The sequence below is a fragment of the Pocillopora damicornis genome, chromosome 6, assembly GCF_964200805.1.
Source record: "Pocillopora damicornis chromosome 6, jaPocDami1.2, whole genome shotgun sequence".
Lineage (NCBI taxonomy): Eukaryota > Metazoa > Cnidaria > Anthozoa > Scleractinia > Pocilloporidae > Pocillopora > Pocillopora damicornis.
This window is the reverse complement of record NC_142675.1, coordinates 23842244-23869276: the sequence shown is the minus strand read 5'-3', so window position 1 is coordinate 23869276 and position 27033 is coordinate 23842244. Positions and strand designations below refer to the sequence as shown.

At 37.5% G+C, this 27033-nt stretch overlaps 3 protein-coding genes across 9 annotated transcripts; 2 read left to right on the top strand and 1 right to left on the bottom strand.

Moving 5' to 3' along the window:
- Positions 1-108: 108 nt before the first annotated feature.
- Positions 109-9244, bottom strand: LOC113676319 (alpha-1A adrenergic receptor). Of its 4 annotated transcripts, XM_089209610.1 has the most exons (5): positions 9154-9244; positions 8951-9069; positions 7239-7314; positions 6315-6431; positions 109-3403 (listed from the first exon to the last, which is right to left on the bottom strand). In XM_089209610.1, exon 5 carries the CDS (start codon positions 3375-3377, stop codon positions 2256-2258), a length of 1122 nt encoding a protein of 373 aa, XP_089065736.1. In that variant the 5' UTR covers positions 3378-3403; positions 6315-6431; positions 7239-7314; positions 8951-9069; positions 9154-9244; the 3' UTR covers positions 109-2255. The 4 variants fall into 4 exon arrangements, with proteins under 4 accessions (XP_089065736.1, XP_089065737.1, XP_027048768.1 ...); XM_089209611.1 differs by lacking the exon at positions 6315-6431; XM_027192967.2 differs by lacking the exons at positions 6315-6431; positions 7239-7314; positions 8951-9069; positions 9154-9244 and adding an exon at positions 6134-6273.
- LOC113676299 (DBH-like monooxygenase protein 1) lies at positions 3485-18114 on the top strand. The gene is made up of 4 exons (XM_027192949.2): positions 3485-3625; positions 12540-14560; positions 16156-16302; positions 17524-18114. Exons 2-4 carry the CDS (start codon positions 14294-14296, stop codon positions 17704-17706), a joined length of 597 nt encoding a protein of 198 aa, XP_027048750.2. The 5' UTR covers positions 3485-3625; positions 12540-14293; the 3' UTR covers positions 17707-18114.
- Positions 18115-20899: 2785 nt separating this feature from the next.
- On the top strand, positions 20900-26604 carry LOC113676262 (profilin). Of its 4 annotated transcripts, XM_089209615.1 has the most exons (5): positions 20900-20982; positions 21786-21869; positions 23185-23234; positions 24420-24572; positions 25915-26604. In XM_089209615.1, the coding sequence occupies exons 4-5, from the start codon at positions 24432-24434 to the stop codon at positions 26194-26196; spliced, it is 423 nt and encodes a 140-aa protein (XP_089065741.1). In that variant the 5' UTR covers positions 20900-20982; positions 21786-21869; positions 23185-23234; positions 24420-24431; the 3' UTR covers positions 26197-26604. The 4 variants fall into 4 exon arrangements, with proteins under 4 accessions (XP_089065741.1, XP_027048697.2, XP_089065740.1 ...); XM_027192896.2 differs by lacking the exon at positions 21786-21869; XM_089209614.1 differs by lacking the exon at positions 23185-23234.
- The last annotated feature ends 429 nt before the right edge of the window (positions 26605-27033 follow it).

Genomic DNA, 27033 nt, shown 5'->3' with positions numbered 1-27033 from the left:
ATCCTTCACTGTTCCGATTCATATTTCTCCCCTCTAGTTACCAAGAACTTCCCTGTACATTTAAGTCTTATCACGAGTGACATCTGTCAGCTACACACTTGTAGAATGTCTCATTCATAATTACATTGTTTATTGCTCTTGAATCAGATTATTAGACTATTCTGATATGTCTAAAAAAATTGGCGTATAATTTTGCAGTTTTTCGCATAATATAATTCTGATAATTCTACTATTTGTTTACAAGCTCAAGTTGGTTTTTAGAGAAACATTTAACCCTGATTACCACGGAAAGAAGGGATGAATACTTTTTAAATCTGTTTATATCTACAGTTGGTCTATCACCTTTTTTACAGTGTTATGCATACGCATCTCTCCCTACATATCTACCCTCAAATTTATAGATATGCAAAGATTATAATTACATAATTTTGTACCCTCCTTCAGCATTTATTTTCATATCTATGTCTATAAAACAATTCAATTTTAAAAAGATAAATTTTTCTTCACACACCAATTTTAACATTTAAGGTTTCGTCAGTGCTTTGTTCCTGGTAACTTTGATTGTAAATTTTCAGCCCGGTTAGATAAAGGCGGACGGTAAAAAAGTTTCCCAATAAACGCTTCTACTAGAGTAAAAGAATTGAATCAAAACGTTACGACTTCGCCGCCCAGAAGCTCAAAGATACATCTCCTTCAGAGTATTATACTAAAGAACAGCTGTGTTTTCCTTCAAATTACATTTACAGCCAGATTGAACTTAGTTTTAACACTACCTTTATTTGTTCATAACAATACGTTTAGGCAGTTATCATAAAGCAAAATAAAAGTTACTAGTGGTAACAAATCAAGCCTCCCGCCTTTTCATAAATTACTATTCAAGGCTAATTCAATGACTAATCTCAAGAAGAAATAAAACCACAGTTGATGCTAACGTGTTCAAGCATAGAGGCAGGAAAGTGCAAAAGAAGGTCCTGTAAATCTAATTCTGTCCTCGAATGGAGAAATGTCAAACATAGAAATCTTTCGGTATCGTGTATTTTCCTTTTTTTTTAATCTGTACAAAAAGGTTCCAGTAGACCTTTAACACCTGTTTTTAATTCTTCGTCCACCCACGCAAAGAGGGCGAATTTCGGTTCTTTTGAAATTTTATGCGCATTTATACATCTAGACTAAACGAATGAAATATCTCGCTAGATATGATGCCTAGGTAAGCAACTTTTATTTGCGAGACTTGTAAAGCTTCATTCGGAAGTTTTCTAAGACGAGTACATATAACATTTCAAACACACACCCACATACACATATATAAATTCTATTATTTTTCCTTGAACAATGAATGTACACAGGTTGTTTTCCCGTGCGCTATGATGTCTATGCATAGCAAAATATAGATTTCAAAAACGGAGAGTTGTAACTCGAATTTACGCACTAAGCAATCATCAAACGAAATTTTTTTCTGGCAAGCAGAAGTTAACGTTTAAGTTTCAAATTTACAATGTGAGAACGGTGGAATCGTGTTTTCTGCTATCGGTTTCGAAATATTTGCTCTCATGGCGACATTTGGTGACCAGTTCGAGTCTTTAGCACAGCAAGTTGACATTAAGATGTGTACCTGCATAAATTGCAGCGGAATAGGTTCCATTTAATTAGAGTCGTTTGGCCCGCCGCTCATCAGTTTTTGATTTCTCAAGTTGCAATTGTCCCAGCACGATTGCCGAGCTTATGAAAAATGTTATTCCGAGATTTCGCCTTTGGAGCAACAGTGAACAATGACCTCCAGTATAACTGATCTTCATGGTGCTCATACCCTTCTTCAAGAAATTTACAATTCTCTACCAAGGTCCTAAAATTTGAAACTCTCTTCCTGTTTCACTCACTCGTTCGTCAAACCTTCTAAGCTTGAAGACGAAAATGTAAGAGTTTTTACTTAAATAATCAGTGAATTGGCTGAGCCGCACATTCGCAGCATTTTTCCTTTACTTGATTTATTATTGTAAGTGAGGTGGCTCTCCCATAAGCCTGGTGGTTTCCTGGGTCTCCTCGCCTTCTAGTTGTTAATGCTGTGAATAAATTTTTGTATTGTTAAAATAAAGGAAATAAAGATGATGATGATGATGTTGATGATGATGATGATGAGGTAACTTTTGTCGCAAAAGCCGTATTTTCGGTCCACGTAAATGTTGTATTACTTGATCCATTTTCATGCTGGTCAAGAAGAAGGTTCAAATTTGGAAGTGGCTTCCATCATTTTCTTTTTAAGCTGAAAAATCTGTAGGGCATACTCCTACGGTTGTCTTTGAGTCGCCTTTACTTCCCAAAGTAGAAATATCTGTAGCTTGGCTCATTCTGTGAGCAGTGGATCGCCTCCTCTCTAGCGCCAAGCCTCCATTACTTGAATGTGTTATGTTGGGTGTCCTTCGTAAGACTCTCCATGCAAGTCTTTTCAATGTGCCTCTCATCTCTCGGTTGGTAAAACAGAATAGACATGGGTTCACAGCCGAGCAACTGTATTGTAGGGACAAAGTGATTGGGTACACAAAAAGTGGTATGTTGCGTGCCCCTATAATAAGCCCCATTACCAGCACCACCATATGAGGGACCCAGCAAAGGAGATACGCACCCACAATGAGAGAAATGCGCTTCGCTGCTCGGAAATTTTTACGGAGTTTTTCAGCGCTTGGACCCATTACTGGAACGATGCGAAAAACCCGCTTCGCCTGGCTCGTGGCGATGCGATAAACAATTGTGTTTGTACTTAACATAATGAACGCAGGAATGAAGAAACTTCCTATGGCCATGAAGAGAGTGTAACTTTCAACGTTGTCATTGAGGCAGACATTGTTTCGAAGCGCTGCAGGCCGAGCTCTCCAACCCATCATCGGTAACAGAGCGGCAACTAATGAATACGCCCAAACAGCGCCTATTACTCCCGCGGTGGTTTTGGTCGTCGTGAATGCCTCGTATTTGAAGGGAAAGGCAATAGCGAAGTACCTCTCCATACTTACAGTGCAAAGATTCAAAGACACGGCTGAGAGGCTGACTAAGTTCACTGTAGACAAAAATACGCATTGTTCGGCTGACTTGAAGCGGAATGTTCCCTGAATCAAGCCAATGCCTATTGGAATAACCATGGAAACGATCATTAAATCCGCTATTCCAAGACTGACGATGAAATAATTGCAGGTCGTTCTCAAACGCCGATTGACGCAAACAGTTGCGATGACGATTCCGTATGCTGTTAGAGAAGTGGCGATGATTAAAATATAGAAAAATGTCATCCCGTTTACATAAGGAGTGCTGTAATTGCTTCGCTTTGTTCCCAGATCTGTACAGTTTGAGGTCATCTGCGTGTTGGTTGAGCAATTAATGTTGGACATAATGACGTGTTGTTTGTTCGCTGCTCCTGAAATGAAATCGAAATAAAACATAAAAAAACCTGTCAAATCTTCCGACTTTGAGAAATATTATTGCCTCGACTTTGACAGCTTGAAACACGTATCGTTCAATGACTTAGGTACAAAGAAACTCGATTACCCTCCGATAGGCATCACGATTCGCTTTGATGCTGAATATAAATTGATCTTTTTGCAAGATGGGAGTTAGAGATGGTTCCGAAATATCAGAGGTAAGCTACATAAAAATTGGTTCATGTTTGGTATTCGTACATCGAGGTATGTATACGGGCGGGAGAGTATGGAGGGAACGAATAAGAGCTGCTCGAGGTACAGCCCGGACCGACTAAAGTTTCGTGGGTGCTCATCAAATTTTCCTAGCAAAACTACAACTGAGCATGAACAAATTAATTTTTCGATCCAGTGGATACAAAGGTCTCTGTGGTTCGTGTTCAAATTTGCCTTTAAAAATGGTTTCTTCGAACAAGTTGTCGATGGAAATTTGCCGATTTGAATAACCTGAAGAAAGTTTTCGATTTGGCATTTCCGTTCACTTTTTCTGAAGACGGACCTTAAGAAACTTGCAGTTTCATCCTGCGCGACTACCTTAATGTTATTTTGACGAACACTAACATCAGTAGAAGACAAAGCATGCAGGTGTAGGATCTCGCCGTTAACGTGGACGGGAACTTTACGGAAAAAAATTCAATTGCGTGCGCCACATTTTGTACTCACGACTGTACGTAAGCAGAGATGTAGACCATGATGATTTAATTTAATAAGAATTAGATAGGATAGGAGCGTGATCCATGGACTGTTTTTGAAAACGCAACTGCCATTGTATCGCCCAAAGTTTAAAATTTTTAAAAATTCATGAATTGATAGGAAATGAAAAAACAAATACCTTAACTCCTTGACTTTTCCTTTAGTTCAACTTTTTTTCTCGCAACTATACATAATCTGGTATGTCCCGATTGTATAAGTAAGCCAAATTTAAGAGGAAAACCGAATGATTGCAAGACGAATGCTATTCGCTTTAACCTTCTGTCGAACATAAATTGGTTTAGGATGAATTAACTTTCCTGATTTTCGCCCATACAACTTCGAAATTTATAAACCCCACTGTTTAGAAAAATAGATGAATCGTTTTTGAAGGTAGTTGATAAATTAACTATAGGACCAACTTTCCGGGTGGGATCATAATGATACATTGTTAGCTATTGCAGGTGGAAAATGTTGTACAAAAAGAAATTATTTTGAATTGGTTGAAAAAATTTTTATCTCATTAAAAGGACATTTGGAATCCTTTTACACCTCGAGTGACACGCCAAAGCCTCCTTACACGTGAAAGTCAGAACTCGAGACAAGCTTAAAGGAAAAAAACAGAGCAGAAGCGCTTATTTGAGACGTTTTTAATATTTGTTTTATTTCGTCTAACGTCTAAGAAATTAACATGAGCTATTTGCCCAATTTTTTTCATTGGCGGTTGAATGAATAATTTGAAAGACAAATGTCTCGATTTTTTACCAAAGCAAAAAAAACATGTCATGAAAAACAATTATACGCGGCTTGTCAAAGAGCATCTTACCCAGCTATTGTTCTCATACAAGAGTTATGTCTAACAACTATATTGTTCCTAATATAAAATCTGCCATCGCTTAGAAATTTCTCATGTTCGATCCTTCTACAGTGAATTATTTTGGCTTGAATTATTTTTGCTTAAATAATTCAATGTAATATTGTCATAGAGTGTGCTGCTTGACCGCGCGGAAGCATATGACCCTGATTTGGATGGAATTTCTTTGTTCCAACTCTATTGCGATTTTGCAAAACAAGCTTTTTGGTTCCGGCAAATACTATTTTGATTTGTTACACCGAAATCCAAGTTTCTTTCAACTGTAGTACCATTCGATAACATGGTTCGCGGGGTTCACAGAAACAATGTCAACAAAGCTACCGACAGAAATATTTCGCGAACACAATCTCTTTCTCGAGATGTTGTAAGCGTGCAAGTCACCCTATCGTACTTTACTTTTGTCAACAATAAATCTTATCTCAGCACTGATCGCCTCGGCCTCTCAAACGTTGTATTAGTCAAATTACCATATTTCTCTCTCGGTTCGGTAAACATTTTCACCTCATTTTCCATCGACCACCAAAAGCCTGCTTGATTTTGTTTGGCGAAGTAAAGGTTTAAACTCTAAACAAGCTTTGTGGCTGATTAAATTTTTGACAATCAAGTCGAATTACCGGATGAAAAAGATCTATAAATAATTTTGGTTTGCTATTTTCCAAAATGCCTCCCTTGAAGAGACGAAGCAAGGTAGAAATAAAATGAAGAATTTCACGATACTGAAACCATTGGAATAACGCTGATAAAAATTCAAAGAAGAAAGGAACGAAACGGTTACTTTCTTTTAGTGCTTCATCACACTTATCTCAGTACTTCGATGCTGGCCGATTAAATTTCCCCTCTTAAAATGCCCGACAACTCAAGAAAATTTAATTTTGAGATGTCTGTGTTGATGACTCCAGAGTAACCAAAACTACTGAGTTCATTTGAACAGATTTTGTAAAAACACAAATTTTTTTCGTTTTTCAGTATTTTCAGTAAGCGGCAAATTTCTCTACGATCTACGTCCGGGTAAACAAGCAATCTCCCACAAGCTCCATGGTTTAAAAATTGGTTGGTTTCAATTGTTACGTACATATCCTTAAAAAGAAACAAAATTTACGATTACCTTGCCAAATCGAACGAATATTCTTGACTTGATGGATGTTCTGGTCAGTATTTCGTGCCACGGTTTACTCTATTTACGGAAAGGACACAAAACTTCGGACTACCCGTCGAGTACTAATTAACTTTGCGGCCCGTTTTTCCATTTCTTTATTTATATCTTTTCTGACGTCCTTTGTCATTACCGTGTATTTTCTGTTTATCCACGTATAATTAACCAGATGACTGCATATGTTCCTCCCTTATCTCGGTGAGTTCTTGAAGGTGTTTTATCTAGAGGAGTCTCAATCCCTAAACAGTCTCTAAGTAATGAAAACGGAAAGTAAATTAAGAAATATTTTTCGAGCGACTCACAATTCACAGCAAGCTCAAAATTGGAAAACGCAATATGTTAATATAGGATAAGAACGGAAACATTTTTTTCACGTGTACGAAACTGAACAAAAAGCACGAAATGATGCTGAAAAACAAAGAGAGGTTTAATCCGCGGAGCAGCAAGTTTCTTAATTTAGTTCTCTCTTGAAATTTACACAAATTAAGGCCTATCAGATCACAATTCCCCTAAGTCCATAAACATTTTTTCGGGCAGATGTTTTGAAAATTTTTTTTAAAATAATTCAGTTTATTACTGGTTTTCAGGAAATAGTTGTAAGCCAGCCATCAGCTGGAGATGTGGGGTGGTTTTAATGATCAAAGTTTTACCCTCCCTAAGTGTACGCAGAGATCATTATCTGTAGATCACAAAAAGCTTACGTATTTGCCACTAAAGTAGAATATTTTTTCCTCATTTGCACGATTGAAATCAATTTATCTGGAGCAACTACGACCTCTGGTTGCATTTTTCTTCGCACCAACGTTCTGACTGCATGTTCGTTTTTTCGATAAGTTTTCATCGTTTTTTCAAACGAGGCTTCGTCAAAACAAGAAAAAAGATCAGCCAGTCTATACAAATTTTCGTGGATGAGACAGCGGAGAGGATATGCACTGTTATACTTGCGGTGAAATCTAAAAGAATATGTGATTATCGTATGCCAAAGAAAACCAAAGATACAAATTTGACAAATTGCTCAGAAAACAAATAACTAATTAGTTTTGTCTGTGTAACTTACGTCAAATCCTAGGCAGGATCCCCAAGACTCCTCGAAGTTCGATGAAACTTGTAGAGATTAAATCTCAAAACGTATTCTGTTGAGGTTGGAACGAGATAGGTTCTTTAGTCTTCAAAAATACGCTTAAGTACGAGTGTAAACCTCTGACGAAGGTCTGATCCTCGAAGCGTCCGCTTTAGAACTTTTTACAGTGGCCAATTTACATTATCAACTCAGATGATCAAATAGAATTAAACCTTGATCCAACTTGGTATGCTTTTTTCATTTTTAACGTCCAGGAAAATACGGTCAGAAAAAATAGACAACAGTTATTCACTACTTACGCAGTCAACAAAACAAAGCATATAAAAGGAGTCAAAGGAAACAGAGGTGCTAACGAAGGTGAGACAGGAGATTAGTGTGTGGGTCTGGTAACCTTTAGTTAAGCAATGATGATTTCGGGTTAAGTTTCTGTCGGCGTCGTAAGCAATAAGTTCATTAAGAAGCTGTCTTTTTAAACCTCAAATTCAACTTTGGTTATTTTCACAGATTCCTGCGAAACCTTCTAAGTGAGTGTCACCTACTCAAATTACTTTCAGAATACCGTCATTTTGTTTGATATTTTGATCTAATTTGTCTGTTCCGGGGTAGGAACAAATTGGAAATTTTACCTTCAGAAGGATGCACTTTTTACTCCAAAAAGAAACCCGTGTACATAGCCCAAAATTTATTGCAACACCTTATCCCTCCATAGCAGGAGGCACATGACCTCTTGCCGTTACTAGTTTTTTCTTAACGTCTTTTAATTTATGTAGTAAGATTTCAACTTTTTACACACATACTTTTACACCGTGATATAAAAATGTACAACAAGAACGTACAAAACTGACTCTTCATGACAGGAAAGGCTGAAGGTCCCTGATTACCCAGATTACCTCCGAATTTAGCTTTATCTTAAGTCTTATTGACTAGAATACTTCGATATGTCAAGTCATTGCTCAAAAGTCTATTTTAAAATTCTAGAAATTTTTCGATGTAGGCAAATCTCCTTAAAACCAAAAGCACACTCAATCAAAGCTGCACAGTTTCAAGCCCTACAGTGTAATAATCATAAATCATAACTTATGGCTTATTCTAAGTTTGGAACACCACCCTAATATTTCATCTCGGTCAGCAAGACTGGCCAGCACGAGATCTCGTTCGTGGCAACCTGCAGAAGAGGTTGAGAGACTGCAGAGGAAAAAGAAGATGAAATATACTTTGGAAATAACTTCTGTCATTTCCCCCAAGCGAAAAAAAAAACTTCTTTTTTAAATCGTTGAATTTTTTTAATGCAAGATAGCGTTGAGAGTTAAGAATATTTTCCATATTTTTATCATTTCCGACCTTTTTACTACTATTAACGTCTTACTTTGTGAAATACAATATGCAATTTTTATCTTGTGAAGAAATAAGCACTGTTAAAACTACTATTAAAGAAACGTTTCATTTTTTGTTACCGAGCAAACAATAATTTGAGAGACAGTTTCATCTGAGATGCGAATGAGGTACGGTGCCATTGGAATAATATTCTGAAACACTTGCATGCGCACCTCTTTCAGTCCTTTCAGAATAAATGTTTATGTTTAACCAGCAACCATAGAATCTATCAAAGCGTCTTAACAGGTCAACGGCATAGATTTTTGTTTTTATGTGAGCCATATTTAAGGGGTAAATACAACTACTGTACTTACAAATGGGAGGCTGCGTCGAGGCAATGGCACGAAACTGGTTCCTGATTACCTGATGTTTCAAGATCACCGATTTCTTGAATGGTGAGGCGTGTTAGGCGGCCAGATTTGTTGACTTTGACCTGGATTTCAGGACAGATCAAGAACTTCATATGGTGTAATAGACAAAATAAGAGATATGCATGTAAGTGGCAGTGTATACTCACCAACTAATCAACTGCTACATCGATGAAGCAAAATTCTCCAGCATTAAACAATGTTTAGCGAGCGATTCTTCCGACTTAGTAAATACCAAATGCTTTGATTAAATGTAAAGCAGTGACACGCACTTGTTTACTTTATAGGATCATGCAAACAAAGAACAAGAGTTTCTTTGAACAATCTAGCTTCCGCTCTCTATTATTATCATAAATGTTATCGACTCTTCTTTTGTTTTACGGACAGTGGAAAACAAAAGATTTGTAAACTGAAAACGTGGCTGCTTTAACTACTCATTATCGTAAATTTTCAACGAACGCTTGTTGTTGGTCCTTGCGGTGGTTATTTAACCTCGTAAAAATATTGAAAATATTTAAAATCATGAAAATTGAAAGTAAATTTTACCATCCATAAGAACTATTTTACAAAGTTTTGTTAAGTTTTCTTCGAGGGATACCTTCTCAGCCACGGTTCTGTTCAGCCTGAGGCCTGTCTAATACCGAAATTTACATCGAGCACGCGGAGCGAATATTTTTAATAGCGAAGGGCATTGAATACTAAAACTAAATTAGACACAAAACAAAATGATATGTTTTATAATCTCCTAGGTTCTTGCTTGAACTCATTTGTTCAGAGCAACAAGATTGTTCAGGGTGGATAAAAACTGCAAACAGGGTTGCTAAAAACTTATGCTTAGAGGTAGACTAAAAGTTCTTGTTACACACTTTTATTATCGAGAGGGTGATCTCAGGGACTGGTTTTTATTAAAAAAATTGCTATATCCTGGAACGATTCTCATCTTTGTGAAAAGTAGAAGGGCAAACGTGCTAAAGCACACACTAATGTACGTACAGAAGAGTTTGGCAGATATTAGGAGCAAAGCGAGTGCTCAAATGTCCTAATTACAGGAGCTAATTAACGACACTTCTCAATATATATTATTAAAATTATTGGTGTTCCTGTAGAGTCAGTAACATCGGGTAACTTGTGAACGTAACTTATCATAGGCAAACAATAGGTAATTTAGTGTTAACAACTGAGTTGAAAACGTAAATTAGGCTTTTTACTCTTTACGGTGGCCAATTTTTTGTTAACACAAAATTACCTGCTATACTCTCCCACCGACGCAGCACCACAGTTTCTTTAGAAACTTACCCCCTTTATTCATAGGCAAACAATCAGTTTTGCATGCGGGCTCACGCGAGCCAGTAGCTCGTTTTCTTTAGGTGTCTTAGTATTTCTAATGACATCTGGCAGGGCGATGTTTGGAAGTATCACATCTAATTACCAAGAGATGTGCTTAGGTGCCTTAGCTATCGACAACACGAAACTTGTAGAGGAAAATGATATCTTTAAACGTCTGAGACTGCCAGCGAGTGTGTATGGGCCTGGGTCCGTATGTACATAAAGCCACCGACGACTAAAAACTGCATCGTAGTGTACCTAGCCTGGGTCGAGGGTATAAATTGTATGCAAATATTGCGAAGAAAACGATTGGAAATTATGAAATGCGCTATAAAATGAAAGAAATTGTTACCACGGCCGGGCTTGATCATCCTCGGTTGTCCATCAACATAATTAATTGTGTGAAGTTTCCACATCTTATCTGAGATCGACAATAAGTCTGAGATCAGGGGAGTTCTACCTAACACAATTACTTACGGTGAAAGCCAATGACGGACTGTATCTATTTAATTAAGTGAAATGTTTTATGAAATCCTAAGCTTATGTGCCACTGTGAGATGATAGCTTACGAAATCACCCAAATGAGACACATCTCTCCGATCTTTCCCATCTTAAATGGTTCGCACGAGCAATTCAACGAGAGGTTTTTGACATGCAGTATTGCGCATGCGTCCCACCTTATCTTACATCACCTTATCACCTGCCAGCTTTGACTCAGTTGGTTTTTACTTATCTTTCCCTGCTGGTAAACAAAATAGCAATTACTCACAATAATAGAAAGTTATAAGTCCTGGATAACGTACACGTAGCCTTAAGATCTATATCTGCCACACGGGGAGGTAGAAGTGTAAAGTCTGTTCAAACAGGATTTGTCGTGAATTTTCTTTAACTTTTGGATTTGACATAAGGTGAGTTTGAAGTCTTGATGGCGTGATCACTTGACACAACGGGTGCCTGAAGATATTTTGCCGGTAGGGCACGACAGGGTCCCGTTATAAATGGAAATAAACAGATATTCGTGATTTCAGGATAACTAAAAGGTAAAACAATGAAGAATTTTAAAAGCGCGTTTTAATTTGCCAACGAATTTTTTAATTTGCCAAACCTTTCAATACACAGCATAAATTACATGAACAACCGCATCTATCTACGACTAAGTCAGTAAAATAAAGACCAACCCGGGGGAGGGGGAGAGGGGGAAGGGGCAGAAAGGGGAGGGGGGAAAGGATTTTGGTTGTGTCACAATTAAATTTACCTGATCCCCCATGCCACTTAGTCTTTGTAACATTCAGTCTTATGCCCCTCCTCCCCGTTCATTGACAGTAAATTGGCAGTTAATTTCTCATGGTCCCCCCTTCATACTTTGTTATTACTCCGTTATCTACTCTGTTATATACTCTTACATACTCCAATGTACTCTTATACGCTGTGGTATATTCCGTTAATACTCTCCTCCCCCTAAAAATCATGTGATCTCCCAAAATCCTCCTCTACCCTCTCAAGGCGAAGAGTGATGACTGGTCCCTGACATTATGTAACGAAATTGATAATGATGACTGCCACACAAATGATTGGTATGATTAAGAATTTGCAATTATTGATAACACTAAATTTGTGTTCTATTTATAATTTGTACTACAGTAGTAAGTTTTGGCCTTCCCAGAGAATTAGTGAGTTTTGACCCGTGGCACGCGACACGCCCTCCTTCAATCGGAAACGTATTGGAGGTATATCAATATTGCTTGCGAAAGATGTTTTTCATCTTCTCACGAGCGTGGAACAAAGACAAAAAATTCTGAGTCCCCATGAGGAATCGAACCTCAAACCTTCGGATTCCGCGCTCCGATGCCCTACCACTGAGCCACAGAGACTCTACAGTGAGCGAGGTCTATTACGAAGTTCATGTAACACGCGTCCTGCATACTGCTAGGATCAGAAATGTCGATTGCGTCATATTTGGTAATAGAATAAGAAAGAAAGAAGGTAACTTTTGAGCTTGGTAAAGAAATAGAGAAGGATGTTTTTCGTCTTATGGGGACAAAGAAAAAATTCTGTATCGGAGCGCGGAATCCGAAGGCCTGAGGTTCGATTCCTCATAGGGACGAAAAATCATCTTTCTCTATTTCGAGCTCAAAACTTACTATCTCTCTTATTCTATTTACAAACAACATTCCTTATTACGCTTTTTCATTTATTTCACACAAAACAGAACCGGAGATGCTTGGGAGTGGCGTCGTGATTATCACAGTCGTTTGCCTCGTGTGCTGCACATGGTTTCTGTGCATATGGTCCAATGAACTTCGTAAGAAATATCAGGTGGATTGAAATTGAGGGCAACTGTATCTTCGAGACCTGTTGACTGCGAAATCATATAAAGTTGCCCTGGAATAACGTAATATTACTGTTGAGGGACATTCAAGTTATCTGACAATGGACGAGAGTCTTCCTAAGGGTCAGTTTTTAAAATTGAATAGGGGAAAATAAATGGTTCATTGGCTGCTTTTTCGGAACAGCAATTCGCTTCAGGGGAAGTATCCGAAATTGATCTAGCATATTTTAGTTTATTTAATTTCTCTACGTTCCGAAAAAACAACGCATTTTTGTACTCTGAATAAAATGTGGACTGTATTCAGCTTGTCGTGAAAGCAGTTTGCAGCTAGTGCTAGAGCCAGAAAATGAGTGGATAAAACGGTAAAAAGTATCATTATTTCGTTGACAGAAACAATGAAATCTTCCAAACACATCATAATCTCTATTGTTACCCAAGATGACCATATCTTCATTTGAACTTGAATGATCAATTTCTGCTAGGATATATACCTTAAAAAAAAGTCATGTTAAGTGTTGTGGAATGGTCATTTTTCCCACTCGACTTTTCGTAGTAACTTTTACACAAAATTCCTTTTATCACTTGTAGCGATGAGGAGGTTTTGCTGAAACTACACGAAAGTGTTCGTGACCAATGAGAAAATGATCGGCATGACTAGCAGGCTGCAGTGACAGGGGAGTGGGAAACGTAAATTTACACTTGTAAGATCTATTTCCACCAGTGTACCCTTGGAAGAAATTTATTGTCGATGAGCACATCGGACCGTTTGTAGATCGAAAGATTAGAAAATAATTCAACTTGTCCCTCTTGTAGTAACTCATTTAACCACTTCTTTCTAAATGTAAGTCACCTGGTGTAGATCGATGCACGTAAATATTTCTCTGTTATTGTATTACGGTTGAACATGATCGAAAGCCGGGAGGAGACCAGTTTCAGAATGACTCGAACCGATTGAAGACTGGTTTTTGGGGAGTGCATGTATTTTCGGCTTTTTTTTATTTTCAGTCAAACGTGCGGCAAGATAAAAAAGTTGTAATATTTCAGTAGAAACGAAAAGCAAGCCTTGCTCGTTAATAAATCTCTCTCTCTCAAAAATTGTCATAGTTTAAACCAAATTTAAGAGATCCTCGTAGCTATGAACACTACTGAAGTAAGGTCTGAAAAAATTCAGTCAGTAGAGCGCTGCACCGGTATCGCAGAGGTCATGAGTTCAGATCCCGTTCGGGCCTGAATTTTTTTTCAGGTCTTATTTTAACTACTAGTTCAGTTCGTAGCTGTGAGGATCGCTTATATTTGTTTATTCTACCGCAGTGCACGTATATGATTTTCATATATCTACAGTCATTATAAAACCAAATTGTTGTAAGAATAAACACAGCTCGAGACAGTTTAGTGAAATATTGCATAGCGAGATCGAGCGCCCACAGCTTCTCAGTATTTTATTTATCCCTGAAAAAGAGGTCACAAGCTGTCACAAACACTTTTATCTTAGTAGGGCTCAGTCCTCCTCAATGAGGCATGACGAGGCAATATTCAAATTACCAGTATTTATGTAAAGACCTAGCCACCCATCGATATGCTCATGTCACTCCGCCTAGAACTCGAAGAACAGTGTTTCTCAGTACCCGGTGAACATGAAGCTTCAAGTTTTTTCTCTCCTGCTGCTATGCGCGGGTTCGCTTGCAGATCTCTCTGCAGAATATAATAACACCGCATCCTTGGATGGAAACAACTTCAAGATCTACTGGACTCACAATGCTACATCGAACATGATGTACATTGCACTCGAGGTGAAAGCGACGGGTTGGGTAGCATTGGCATTTGCTAAGGAGGAGAGCAGAAACATGGAAGACTACGATACCTGTCTTGGATATGTATCTGGTGAAACGAAAGTTTTGAATGTGAGTGCACTTGATATTTGTTCGCCTCAACTTTAAAAACCTTATTGACGTGTTATTGCATCGAAAAACTGAAGATGCAGATTACCAGCTTTACGAATTGAAAAGGTCGAATCGGTTAAAATTTCCTGATTTGTGGGGAACGAATGAAATGTTTCGTTTTTGTAAGAATTCGTTCACGCTTGTGTTTTTGTTAGAGGTGTTGTTGTTTTACAGTGTTCGACTGTTTTGTTCCTGTGTTTTCTTCTTTTATCAGCCATGTTGTTTGCGTGATACCGGCAGGTGGTTCAAATCTTATCAGATATTTACTTGGAACACTTTACCTCTTGTCAATATCACCCAAACGAAAACAAAATCTAGCCAATGAGAACCAGCAATAATAAATATCTTACTGGAAATGATGACTGAAACCGTCATGCACATTATTCTCATGATTGTTCAAAGAAAACAGTTCTACCTCATAGTTTGTTTATCTGGACCAATTACAGCTCAGGTATATTTCATAGATCATTCTTTGGTGTTGTGTTCCTGTCATGGCAACGTCAAATGATTAAATAAAGAGCCCAATCAGAAATATGGAAATTATGCACTCTCATGTTGTTTTCATGTTGACATGTTTTAACCTTTTTATGTTTTCAAAATAACAATAAAAAAATGGAAATATTGGCCCGGTGGTTTTCCCAGGATTTCCACTCTTTCTTGAGTTCTGTCACCGACCCTCCATTCAAAGAAAATGAAACTAGGCTTGGGCAACAGACCGTATCTGTTGAATAAGTCGAATAAATGTAAACATTCTGAAGCTCCGACAATTCGGCATAATAATTGACGTAAGTACGGTTTTCCTTCAAATCTTAAATCTGAGTGATACATGGTCATTATCCAAATTACAAAGCAGTGAGCTTGAACTGCTGCATCGGTTGAGTAAGTCCCTGCGGATTATAATTACGTATTCGACATTCGGTATAAAAAACGTCCATCAAAGAGTCGCTTGAAGGAAAGTTTGACGTTTAGTTTTTTAACCCAAATATTAACAACAAACCGGAACGCTGAAATGCAAGCAAAATTTTCACTATCACAGAAAGAAATACCTCCATACAGCAATAAAATGTCTTTCCACCAACCTCAAGCAATCATGGACTTTTTTATGCTTGATATTTTAATTTCCCCGATGCGCTTTCAACATGAAATTTTCGCAATTTTGGTAAAATCGCATTACTGCCTGTGCAGTATCGCGTCAAAGATATCGCTAGCGTTATATTGAGCGAAAACTCGTTGACTTGCGCTCACGTGCAGAGGATGGCTCAAAAACAAGGTGGAGAAAAAAAATGTGGAGATGTTTGTACTGTTGGCTTTATCTTCTGGCCTTATTTAGGTACACATATTGTAAATCTCAAAACCCCATTTCTACTTTACTGTATCAGTTTATATTACTTGTGAGTTGATGTGAAAAAAGATTACTTTTGCAATCATAATATCTAAGTCTTTATACTTCCTAATGTGGCATGATAGAGATAAAGAAGAAGCAAAGAAAAATATCAATTCAGAACCCATTTAATGAACATGAAGCACTGAGTCCTATTTTGCTTTCAAACTTTCAGGACTATTTGACAAACGGTCACAGTACACCTCCCAAGGACAATCAGAATGACTGTATGCTTGACGAGGCCATGTTAAGTGGGGGTACTACTATAATCAAGTACCACAGGAAGGTAGATACTGGTGATTCACAAGATATCGTTATTGAGGTAAATTGTTTTCCATTGCAATTTTATATTGAGGGATTCATCGGTGGCCATCATGACCACCGACTAATTATATTATTGCAGGTGGCATCTGCGGCGTAGCAGCACAAAATCAGCAGAACTATGATGTTCTTACACATATCACTGCTGATATTTAGCTGCTGTAGGGCTGCCACGCGTGATAATTTCGGCTGAGTCATGAGCTTACAAGGGGTATGCAGAAAGGCCTTTTAGAGGCGGGCGAAGGAAGCTTTAGCTTAGCCGAGGCTGTTCTCCTTATGAGATCGCATTTTAAATTTAATTCAAGCATCCCTTTGGTTAAAATGGAAGTATGGCAAGGGTAGTTTGCTAGATATGGTGGTCTTGTGGGATTTACTTTGAACTTTGGATTGTCCACTCTCCTCAGTCACCTGCGTCCCTATCCCTTCTGGAGTTTAAAAGGGATTTTTTTGAGCCATCAGAGAAACGTAAACAAAATTCCTGCGGCCCATCTAGTGGGAGTTGAAGTATTCTTATTCTCTTAATGTTTTAACTCCCAAGATCTCATTAGTAATTCTCTCTACTGTCTACCTTATAGTTCTTGTGATGTTAGTATGGAGAATTTGGTAGTGGATCAACTAATAATCCCCTAATTGATATTTTTCTCTTTTCCCATCACTTGTCTGCTTGATAGTGCACTGATATTGTAAGGAGAGAGTCTTTCTTGGTCACTCATGGGAGGTAAAGGGTTAAGGCTACAAAATCTGAGATAAGTTGACGTTGTGACGCATCATGCCCTCGCCCAAAGAGGATCGTTCGCATGCCTCCAGTAGTTGTCATACACTGCAGTGCAATGACACTGGGGCAGAGTGATCCATCGTTAAGTTCAATTTCTGGGATTGCCGTCTCTGCCACAATAGCTGCAATTGTGGCTGGGCGGCAGTGAAAGAGTGCATTTTTAAGTGAAGTTTCTTTTCCACCAGATTAATTTGAATCACACCCTGCCCCATACGAAACTGGTACAGCCTAGAGGAATCCCTAATGATTACCACGAGTGCATTGCCTAATTTCGAATGTTCTTGTTAATCGGACCTTCTTTGTTGATTCAGCTTTACTCAAATTGGAATTAAAATAATTTCCCCTTGGGCAAAGCAACAAGAGCAAACCATAGTTTTCCTATTGAGTTTATTGCCGAATTATTATTGTTGTATTAGTGGTTTTAATGACTTTTTCTCTTCTTTTCAGAAAGGTGAAATCGTTGTCGTGTGGGCGTACAAAAATTCTGCAACTTCCCTCTTAAGACATGATGAAAAGGGTTTTAAGACTTTGACCATGATAAACTCCGGTGAATCAGCCAAGCTCAAGAGTTTCTATTGGAAAATGACGGTTGCATCTCTGTCTGTCGTTGTTACCTTGTTTTTCAAATGAAATGGAATCCAGCCACATTCCCAGCGTGTATTTTTTTGGGACAGCTTCTACCTCCCCTCCCCCCCTAAATGTTGGTCTGCAAAATGAGATAAACTCATTGGCAATAATGATTGATAACATTGGAAAGGGAAGAGGGGCAAAAGGACATTGCAGACGTCTCTCTGGAGAAGTGTCTCAACTATTTATATCTGGGAGTGGAGCTTTGCTCTGATAAAGCTTAATTAGCCGTAAGCCTTTGCAACCTATTATATACGTTTGCTGATTTACGCCAAGCAATATGTATGCTATTTGACAAATATTTGTTGTTTGTTACAGTTTGTAATCTTAAGGGAAAATTTCCATTGACTTGCCTAATAAATTTTGTTTATTATGGACTGTGAACTTAAATAAAAAGTGAATACAAGCACATTTCTTGAAGCGGAGGTAAGTTTAATCCTGATCAATGGAAGGGTTATAGCGAAGTAAAGCAATACTGAAACAATTACGGATTCATCTCGATGCTCAGCTCCATATTGAAAAGTGTTCTCGAAAATGAGCAGCCTTCCGGCATTCCAAGCTGAGTCCGCCGGGTGATTTCAAGTCCTGCTAAACCCAAAGATTATTTTCTAATTAAATAAATAACCTTGTTTACGTGATGGCAAAGTCGGAAAATTATTGTCCCATCTAATTTAGTTGTTTTTTTTAAATGAATTTTCAAAGATCCTCTAATTTGAGCACCTTCATGTTAACGACCGGGGGAACCACTCCTAGGGGAAAGGGACGGGTAGGCTCGTGACGTCATCCAGGGAATTGATTCGACATGATTCATTTAGCAAGTTAGTGAGAAAGCAGGCACTGCAAACTAGCAAACAATTGCAGAATAAGGCTCAAAAAGTCTGTTATTGGACTGCAACATTGATAAGAAAAATTAAATCTCTCAGTTACTACGTAAGCTATGATTGGTCAATTTAGCAGGCAGTATTTCACAGCACGACCCACTAAATTCAAAAGTTTGTTTGATTACAATATTTCCTCTCTGTTTGAACCCAGAGATACAATAGATATCTTACTTACTTCGTTTACTCTGTCCTAACTGTAAGTTATGGGATCTCGTTTTTTCACAATTTCCGCTTGGATTTATGACCTGCTCGCTTCGCTTCCCAACAATTGATAATAAGCTGGAAAGGACATTACTCATGAGTCGCGTCATGGCTTATAAGAGGCTATCGTGGGCTACCGCGCAGTTATTTAAAAAAAATAACATCTCTGGCCTCTTCCCGCTAATTTCAAGATCAAGATGCTTCAACGAGGTGCCTTCTAGGTCAAAACTGGGGCACAAAAGGGTTTGTAGCATTTTGTAAGGGGGCTGGAATTCGGCGACGAGCGACTAAGGGCTGTTGAAGCTTCGAATTGATAGATGCATAAGTGGGTTAAGATCTATCATTGGCGTTTCAACTCCCAAACCACAAATGTGAATCAAGCGTAAAGGTGTTATTATTTTCTTTTGTCGATTCCTTTGACACAAAGCTTTCAGAGATTCATTTTGATGTTAATTATTACACAAAGTTTGCTTTGAACTCTACCGCTCTCATTTTTTCGTTGTCATAATTTGTTTTCGCATTAGCCAACAATGCTTACAAGAGATAAAACCTACAACTTGACTAAGGGATTGTTGATACATGATTTGTGATAGCCTTGGGTTTTAAAATAGAAGAGACGGCACTCAGAAGAAAACCGTGAGCATGGTTTAAACGTGTGATTCCTGTGTGACCATTATTCAAAAATCTTATGGGCGCCCTTCTCCGAATAAGCGCCCTTCTCTCCTCTTTCACTTTCTTAAATAGCAGGGATGCAAGGAAAATCTATTTCTACTGCTACTTTATTTATAATATTTCAAGCTTCGACTACAGAGTAATCAGTACTAATTAATTGTGTCGTAATAGGCACCCCCTCGATTAAGCGCCCTCGTTCCAATAAATGCCCCTCCTTCTAGCTTAAATTTTAAACAAGCACCCGGGCGCTTACCAGCAGGAATATTGTAAATAAAATAATCGAGCTTTAACCTTCACCATGCTGTTCTTTGTAATAATTTGGACGCGTTCAAACCATGAATGAGAAGGATAGCTAGTTTAGGTCATGTAACCTAGATTACGGTAAACGGATTAGAAAACTGTGCATATGAACACTCCAGACCGATTACCTTACTAACTTATGAAAATTTATCTCATCTGCCTATTCTCAGAATTTTTACCGGGCCAAAAAATTAGCTCCGTGATGATGGCCGAAAACTCCCAGATAAACAAGTAGTAGAATATATAAATTGCTATGGTAACAAGGTCACTCTTGTCCTCATTAATTTATATAATGCAGGCGGTGAAAAGAATGATGACCGCTGACATGACTGACTAACTGTGATTTAAGGAAAAAAATAAATAATAAATAAAAAAGAGACATTAAAATCTGGATTGATGATTAACCAAGATACGAAAATAACGGTGATGAGTTAGACAGATCTTTTTTTATTTTTACGACTTATTTTCTTTTTACTTTGTGATAGGACTTTTGCTCAAATTCGGTAACTTCGTGAATGGGAACTAATATATAATCTATTTTTGGACAAAATGTTGAAAATGTTTGCAGATTAGTTTTGCGTTTTGGCTTAAATGTAAATTAATACATATTCTGTTTCTTTCAGTTTCGTGTACTTCAGTTTCGTCGATTTTGTTTGATGTTCCTCTAGAGAGCAGGTCATAGACTCAACACATTAGAAAACAAATACCATAAACTATCATAACTTTTATTGTTATTGTTATTTTAATCATAGTACCACTTATATATGTTTGACCAGAATTATTTGCGATGGTGAGTGCCGCTGTTACTCTTTTTTCCGACCTCACAAGTTAACTTGGACGCGCGAGAGCCTGGGTCAGGCGTGCAATTCTTACTAACCCCACTCATGCCAAGTAAACTCTGCTTTCATTTTTGTCTCAGTCATGAGGAATACCGAAGAGAAAAAATTCCAAATATGACCAAAATAAAAGAATAATATTTTCACCACAGATATTGGAAAACATTCTTGAAGGAAAGGGATTAGAGAGGTTATGCGAAATGCTGCGGAAATGCCTTTTATACGCAACTTCCCCCCGGAAACTCAACCTTGAGCGTGGCGCCTAAGAAGGAAACTTGCGATTGCGGGCTCAAGGGGCCGCACCTCGATCGCCTCTTGTCTTGTTCGCTGGTGTGTTGGCGTAGCATTTTGACTGCGAAGGAATTTTGACTTTGTCTCCGTAATAACCGGTAAGTAGTTGCTATTTTCTGTTACTTTTGTACATTGGAGTATTCTATGTGTATTTTTGTTCGTTTGGGCGCACGAATTGTCGCCATGAATTAAAAAACCGGCCGTCCACGCGCAAAGTGTTACGATTTCGTAATATACATTTACATTTGTAGTTTTTTCTCGTCGTAATTTCTCTTCATTTCGGAATCGGTATTGAATATTTATTCTCTAGATCTGTTTCCCTTGCCTTGTTTAAGCAATGTGACTGTCAGTGGGCTGATTGTGTTCTATTTTCTGGCCTCAAAGTTTCACTTTTCTTATAACGTTCGTTTGCTAATTTCCGCATGTGCTTGTTTCTATACGATGGGTCAAATTCTTCGATCGGTCTTTTCCTGTACTAGCCCAAATACCTGTGCATCACGACGCTGTTTTCGTCTAAAGCAGTAATTGTTGATTTATATCCATATAACTCGAGTCTATCGGTTCAAAAGAGATTGTGAATCGTAACATTTCGAACGAAAGATGGTTCTGGCCCGTCGAATTTCCTGGTGACCGAGCACTTGATGTTACTCGCAACTATAGTTTCGTATTGGCAGTGTTTCGGAAAATAAACGCAATTTTACTTGAAGTTTAAAAATACAAAGCGATTCCTGTGTTATACCCGTGATAATAGAAACCTTTTTGAGAAAGAACCTCTAATATAGTTGGTATTTTAATGGCGATCTCAAATAACGCTCCTTTAAATACAGAAATGTTGACGATGCGATTGTCAAGTTAATCCACGAACAGCGGGCGTGTTTTCACACGATTTTCATTTTTCCAGTTCTAGTTCGGATGAAGTACATAATAAACATCCTAAAGTACTTGTTTGGTAGCCATTGATTTCCGCGCACACGTTATTTCATTTGTAAGTATTTGTAGTCAAAGAGGAGAAGACAGGTATAATTTACAGATGCTTCGCTGTCATTACGTACCGAAGAACCTCTACACTCTTGTGATTCTAAAAGTCTAGAGCCGTCGATTTTTTAAACCCCAGTTGCCTTGAAAAGCCAATTGTACCAAAGAGAAATCATTTTAACGATATTTTTTATGCAGCTAACAGCTACACTGTGGTACAGGTATGCCTTGATATTCTGCAAAATCACAAATACCTTGACTTTTGCCTAAAGCGTGTTGATTTTTTTTATCAAGAAAGTCGATTCGGTAATAAATAAATGAACTACCAAACTTGCAAGTAATGAAATATCTTCCTAAATCTATACACTCACTGTAATTGTGTGTCAGCTCTGCCCATAAGAAACGAAGCACCCTTCTCTGGCTCTTTAAAGGGACCTTTAGACAAAAGGAGGAAATTACATGAACATGCTTTGATCTTTGGTTCAATACAAGAGAAGTTTCTTATAACACCTTTGTATTGTTAAAGAGTTTTTGTTTTTTGAAGAAATCAGGGATTAGTAGAAACTGAATTGAAGGCAAACCTTCGTGATTGTCCTTAGTTGCTTTCTACATTGACAAATTTGATTAACCAAATAAAATACTGGTAATTTGCAGCAATTAATATTTATGAAATTATTATTTTTTTTTTTGATGTATGGAAACCAATCAATGTGGCAAAGTTTTGGTAAAGGTGGACTTGAACACTTGTTAGGTTGTTTACAGGGCTAAAAACCTCTTTGGTAACCTTTTTTTAGGAATCATGGGGCCTAAAAGAACTATTTAAATACAGTACTTCTCTGAAGTAATTGTAAAGCTTGTTATGTTCAAGCAGATAATGTTAGCTGTCTTGATGTTAATACCTGCCAAAAAATAGGGTTACAGTCAAGAGTGACACTGGTTGAATGTTTTTAAACTTGTATGGTTAACATATGTATGTGTTTGTGTTTGTGTTTTTAGAAAGGGTGTTAAGGTTCTAATTTAATTGAAAGTAATGTCATGCAACCACTTGAAAGTGAAATTGGAGGACTGTTTGTGGAGAGGTATATAAGATATTTAAAAAGCTAAAAGTTCTACATTATTGAAAAAAAGCATCACGTAAGTTACATCAGTAAGTTAAAAATCATCTAAAAATTAAAAGAGTTAAAAAGCTTTTTTAAAAAGATATGTTTTTAAATGTCGTTTAAAAATGTCTATGGAACTACTGGATCTTAGTTCAAGTGGGATTGAGTTCCATAGTCTTGGTGCCACCACAGCAAACCCTCTCTCTCCATATGTTTTCATTCCAGCTTTCGGGGTCACCAGGTGTTGAGAGGACGATCTTAATTTCCGTTCAGAGGTGTGGTACTTAAATAATTCACTGATGTAGGAAGGCACTGTTCCATTGAGAGCTTTGTAGACCAGTAGGAGAATTTTAAAAACTATACGGATTACAATCATCTCCAGATTATTATTGTTATCCTTTTCAAACTTTGGTGGTATTCCTTTCAGTTGCAGATGTAAAGAATGTGACATCTGCTTGGCATTGCATTGAACAAGTCTCCTTCATCTTGAAACTAATTCACTACCTTTTCCTAATCATTCTTTGCTTTGTTCATTTATTCTTGAAAAGCTTTGGGTAAATTTCAACCTTTGGGATTACCCAAAACCATGTTTGTGGGCTATCATCAATAACTAGTTGGCTTCACAAGCATTCGTATTAACTGAGTCAGTCATTTTTTACCATTCATAATATTCTGCATTCCTGATTGAAGGCATGATTTTCAGGAAAGGATAGCATTCTTGCACTTATTTACTCTCTTTGCAAGATCTCCTTGCTAATTTGAGCTAGGTCATAGCCTGCTATCATCTCTTCTGCTAGATGTGTTAATCTTGGCTTTTGTCAGTGGTTAAGACAATTTTCTCTTCATTGGAAACCCCATGATGAATTTTGAAACAGTCACATTGATCTTCATTCCCTGGCCTGATTGAGTCCCCAAAACACAATAAACATTGTTAAAGGAAAGCTTTTTAAAGCCACTTTTGGGTTGTATTTGTTTGTACAAACCTAGTTGGCTCACCAACTAGCTTCTGTGTGCTCAGTTAGCTAGACCATAAGATCTGAAATTGTAAGGTTTGATTCCTTGCGAGGGCCAGAAACTTTTGCGAAGGTTCATGACAAATGAACAATATCTTTCTTTAATTTCCCCCCTTATAGGAACAACTGCAAGGAAGGATTCAAAAATTGAAAGCATCTGGTGCTTTCCAATGTTCAGATTCAGCCAAAAGTTGTATTTCTGAACTGTGAACCTGCTAAAACTGCCGTGTGAACTGTACATGTCAGAATGTGCTAAAGAAATGTAAAATCTTCCTGACAGAAAATTGCTTAAAGTGTATGTCAATGTTGTAAGAGAGTGCTAGCTTCAATAAATAACAAATGAAGAATCATGTTTGGTTTAAGTGACTTCCACTAAAGTCATGTTGATAAAGGAAGTTTATTCAGTCATGTCAACCAAATGGTTTTTTTTTTTTTTTTTTTGGACAGGGTTTTCTCAAAATGTCTTGGGATAGTTATATTGACAACCTAGTTGCACAGACTAAAGATTCTGCTGGCACTGCTCATGCAGATAGAGCCTGCATCATTGGCATAGATGGGGGAGCAGCATGGACCACACCTGCCCATGCCTGTGCCTTACAGGTAATACTATGGTAGCTTCTTTGTACATGTTTGTCAAAAAAAGCATTAAAAAATGCATCAAGATTTCAGCTTTCAGCTTTCAGTGGGTATCTCACCACTTGAGAAGAAGTAGACAGTCTAAGAGTAGAAACTGACCTTGATTCAGTGAGATATTAAGAGCAGTGGGCACTTGTTAATTGGAACCCAAGCTAAAATTCTCAGCCGTTTACCTTCATTTTACCCCTGGCACATGTAATTCAAATGTGGATGAGTTCAAACCTACTGTTAATTGGAATCAGTCTGTGTTCCCCTCCAGTGCCTGTAGTAATTAACAGTTGGAGTTTCTAGGTAAATGCTGTCCTTCAAAATGATACAGTGAGATGATAGTAAAACGCCAGTTAAATTCAAAGTGCATTTGCTGTTTTCATGGTACAATCTATGATATATTGTTTTTACCCAGTGTGTTTGTTTCAAAAAAGGAATGAAAATTCCAAGTTGAGAAATTATTCAGTTTGCTGGTTTTTGTTTATTTGTTTTTTTCTTTTTTTAAATAAAGATCATGAGGTAATGCAGTGTGGGGATAATTGTTTGTTCAGTTTCAAATCTGTCTGCAGCTCAAACTATTATTATTATTATTATTGTATTATTAACATGTTCAGTCAATATTATTAAACTCTTTATAGAAATTGTATTACCCTGTAGAAACAATTCTTATCATAATACATTTAATTATTCAATTTTATTCTATTTTAACCCTTCAACTCCTAAGATCTTATTAGCAATTCTCCCTGCTGTCTGTCACACAGTTCTTGTGATGTTAGTTTGGAGAATTAGGTATAGGATCAACTAATAATCCCCTTATTGATATTTGTCTTTATTCTTGTTACTTGTCTGCTTGGTACTGCATTGATATTGTAAGGAGAAATTGTATCTTAGTCACTTGTGAGAGTTAAATGGTTAACTCCCATGATCTGACTGTAATTCTTTCTTCTAGCTGCTAATCATTTCCTTGTAAATTAGCTGGGAGAATTTGGTGTTAGATCAAGATGACAACTTTTCCCAAATAAGTTTGAGTATTCTCATTACTTTCTTGCCGGATAGTGAATGGATATTATAAGGAGAAGTAATATGTTAATCACTTCTCAGAGTTAAAGGGTTAATTCATCTTCTGTTTTTGTGATTGTTTCTCTCCAATATCTAGTGTAAATTGTACAATAAACTAGAGTGTATGTACACATGTGTGTTAGTAAATCACTGTGTGGTAGAGAAGAATCATTTTAGGTGCAAGTGGACCCTCTAAAAGGAAATGAATCACCATTTTTCCTTGTTGAATAATTTTTTGTTTGGTTTTTTTTTCCTCCAGTTACAAGGCAGTGAGGGTGCAAACATAGCAAGATGTTTCAAGGGCAAGGATTTTTCAGCATTTATGGCAGGTGGTATTCATGTGGAGGGCACAAAGTACCAATTCTTGCGTGAAGAAGATGGGAAGTTAGTTCTGGCAAAGAAGAAAGAGCACGGAGCCATCACTTTGCAGGCTTCCAAGACAGCAATTGTCATAGCTCATTGTCCAGAGGGAGGTCAGCAAGGCAATACCAACAAAGGTGTCTCAGTAATTGCAGAATACCTCGAAAGCTTGGGCATGTAACGCAAGGTTAAATTCTGTTAGCACTTTGTAGTTTGTGGTAGAAATCTGGTCTTCGTTTCTTAACCACATTACCCAATTTATTTTTTTTGTTATGTTTTCATTGAGGCCTTGCTGTAGACAAATTGGAGTTTATGAAATCAACTGGTTGCCAATGAAATGTTATGTAGTGTTCTGATGATGATGATGATTGCAATTTAAAGGCCCCCCTTTCAACAGGTTACAAGTTGACAAAATATTACATCGTAATTATTGTTTTGAATAAAGTAGCAAATAAATTAGCATGATTAATTAATGTAGTTGGTTTCAAAAGTGCACCTATTGTAATTTGCAAAAGGGTGCACTCCCTAAGTATTTTGTCTCAGGAACTTGCTGTTCAATTCTAATAAATCAAATTCTTTGAGCTTTTCATTGTGTGAAGCACTGGTATCACCACAATTTAACCCTTCACTCCCAAGATCTGATTAGCATTTTTTCCTACTTTCTGCCATAGAATCTTTTGATATTACTTGGTAGAATTCAGTATTGGATTAGCTTAACCCTTAAACTCCCAAGATCTGATTGTTAATTCTCTCCTCTAGCTGCTACACATTTCCTTGTAAATTGGTTACGAGAATTTGGTGTTTGGTCAAGGCAATATCTTGTACCTGATAAGTTTAAGTGTTCTCACCACCTGTTTGCTGACTAATGTATGGATAATATAGGGAGAAGTTTCATGTTAATCACTTCTGGGAGTTAAAGGGTGAAAGTCCCCCAAGTTATATTCTGCTTTATTCCCATCACTTTTCTTCTTGATATTGTACTAATATTGTGAGGAGAAGTTCTCTCTTTGTTACTCCT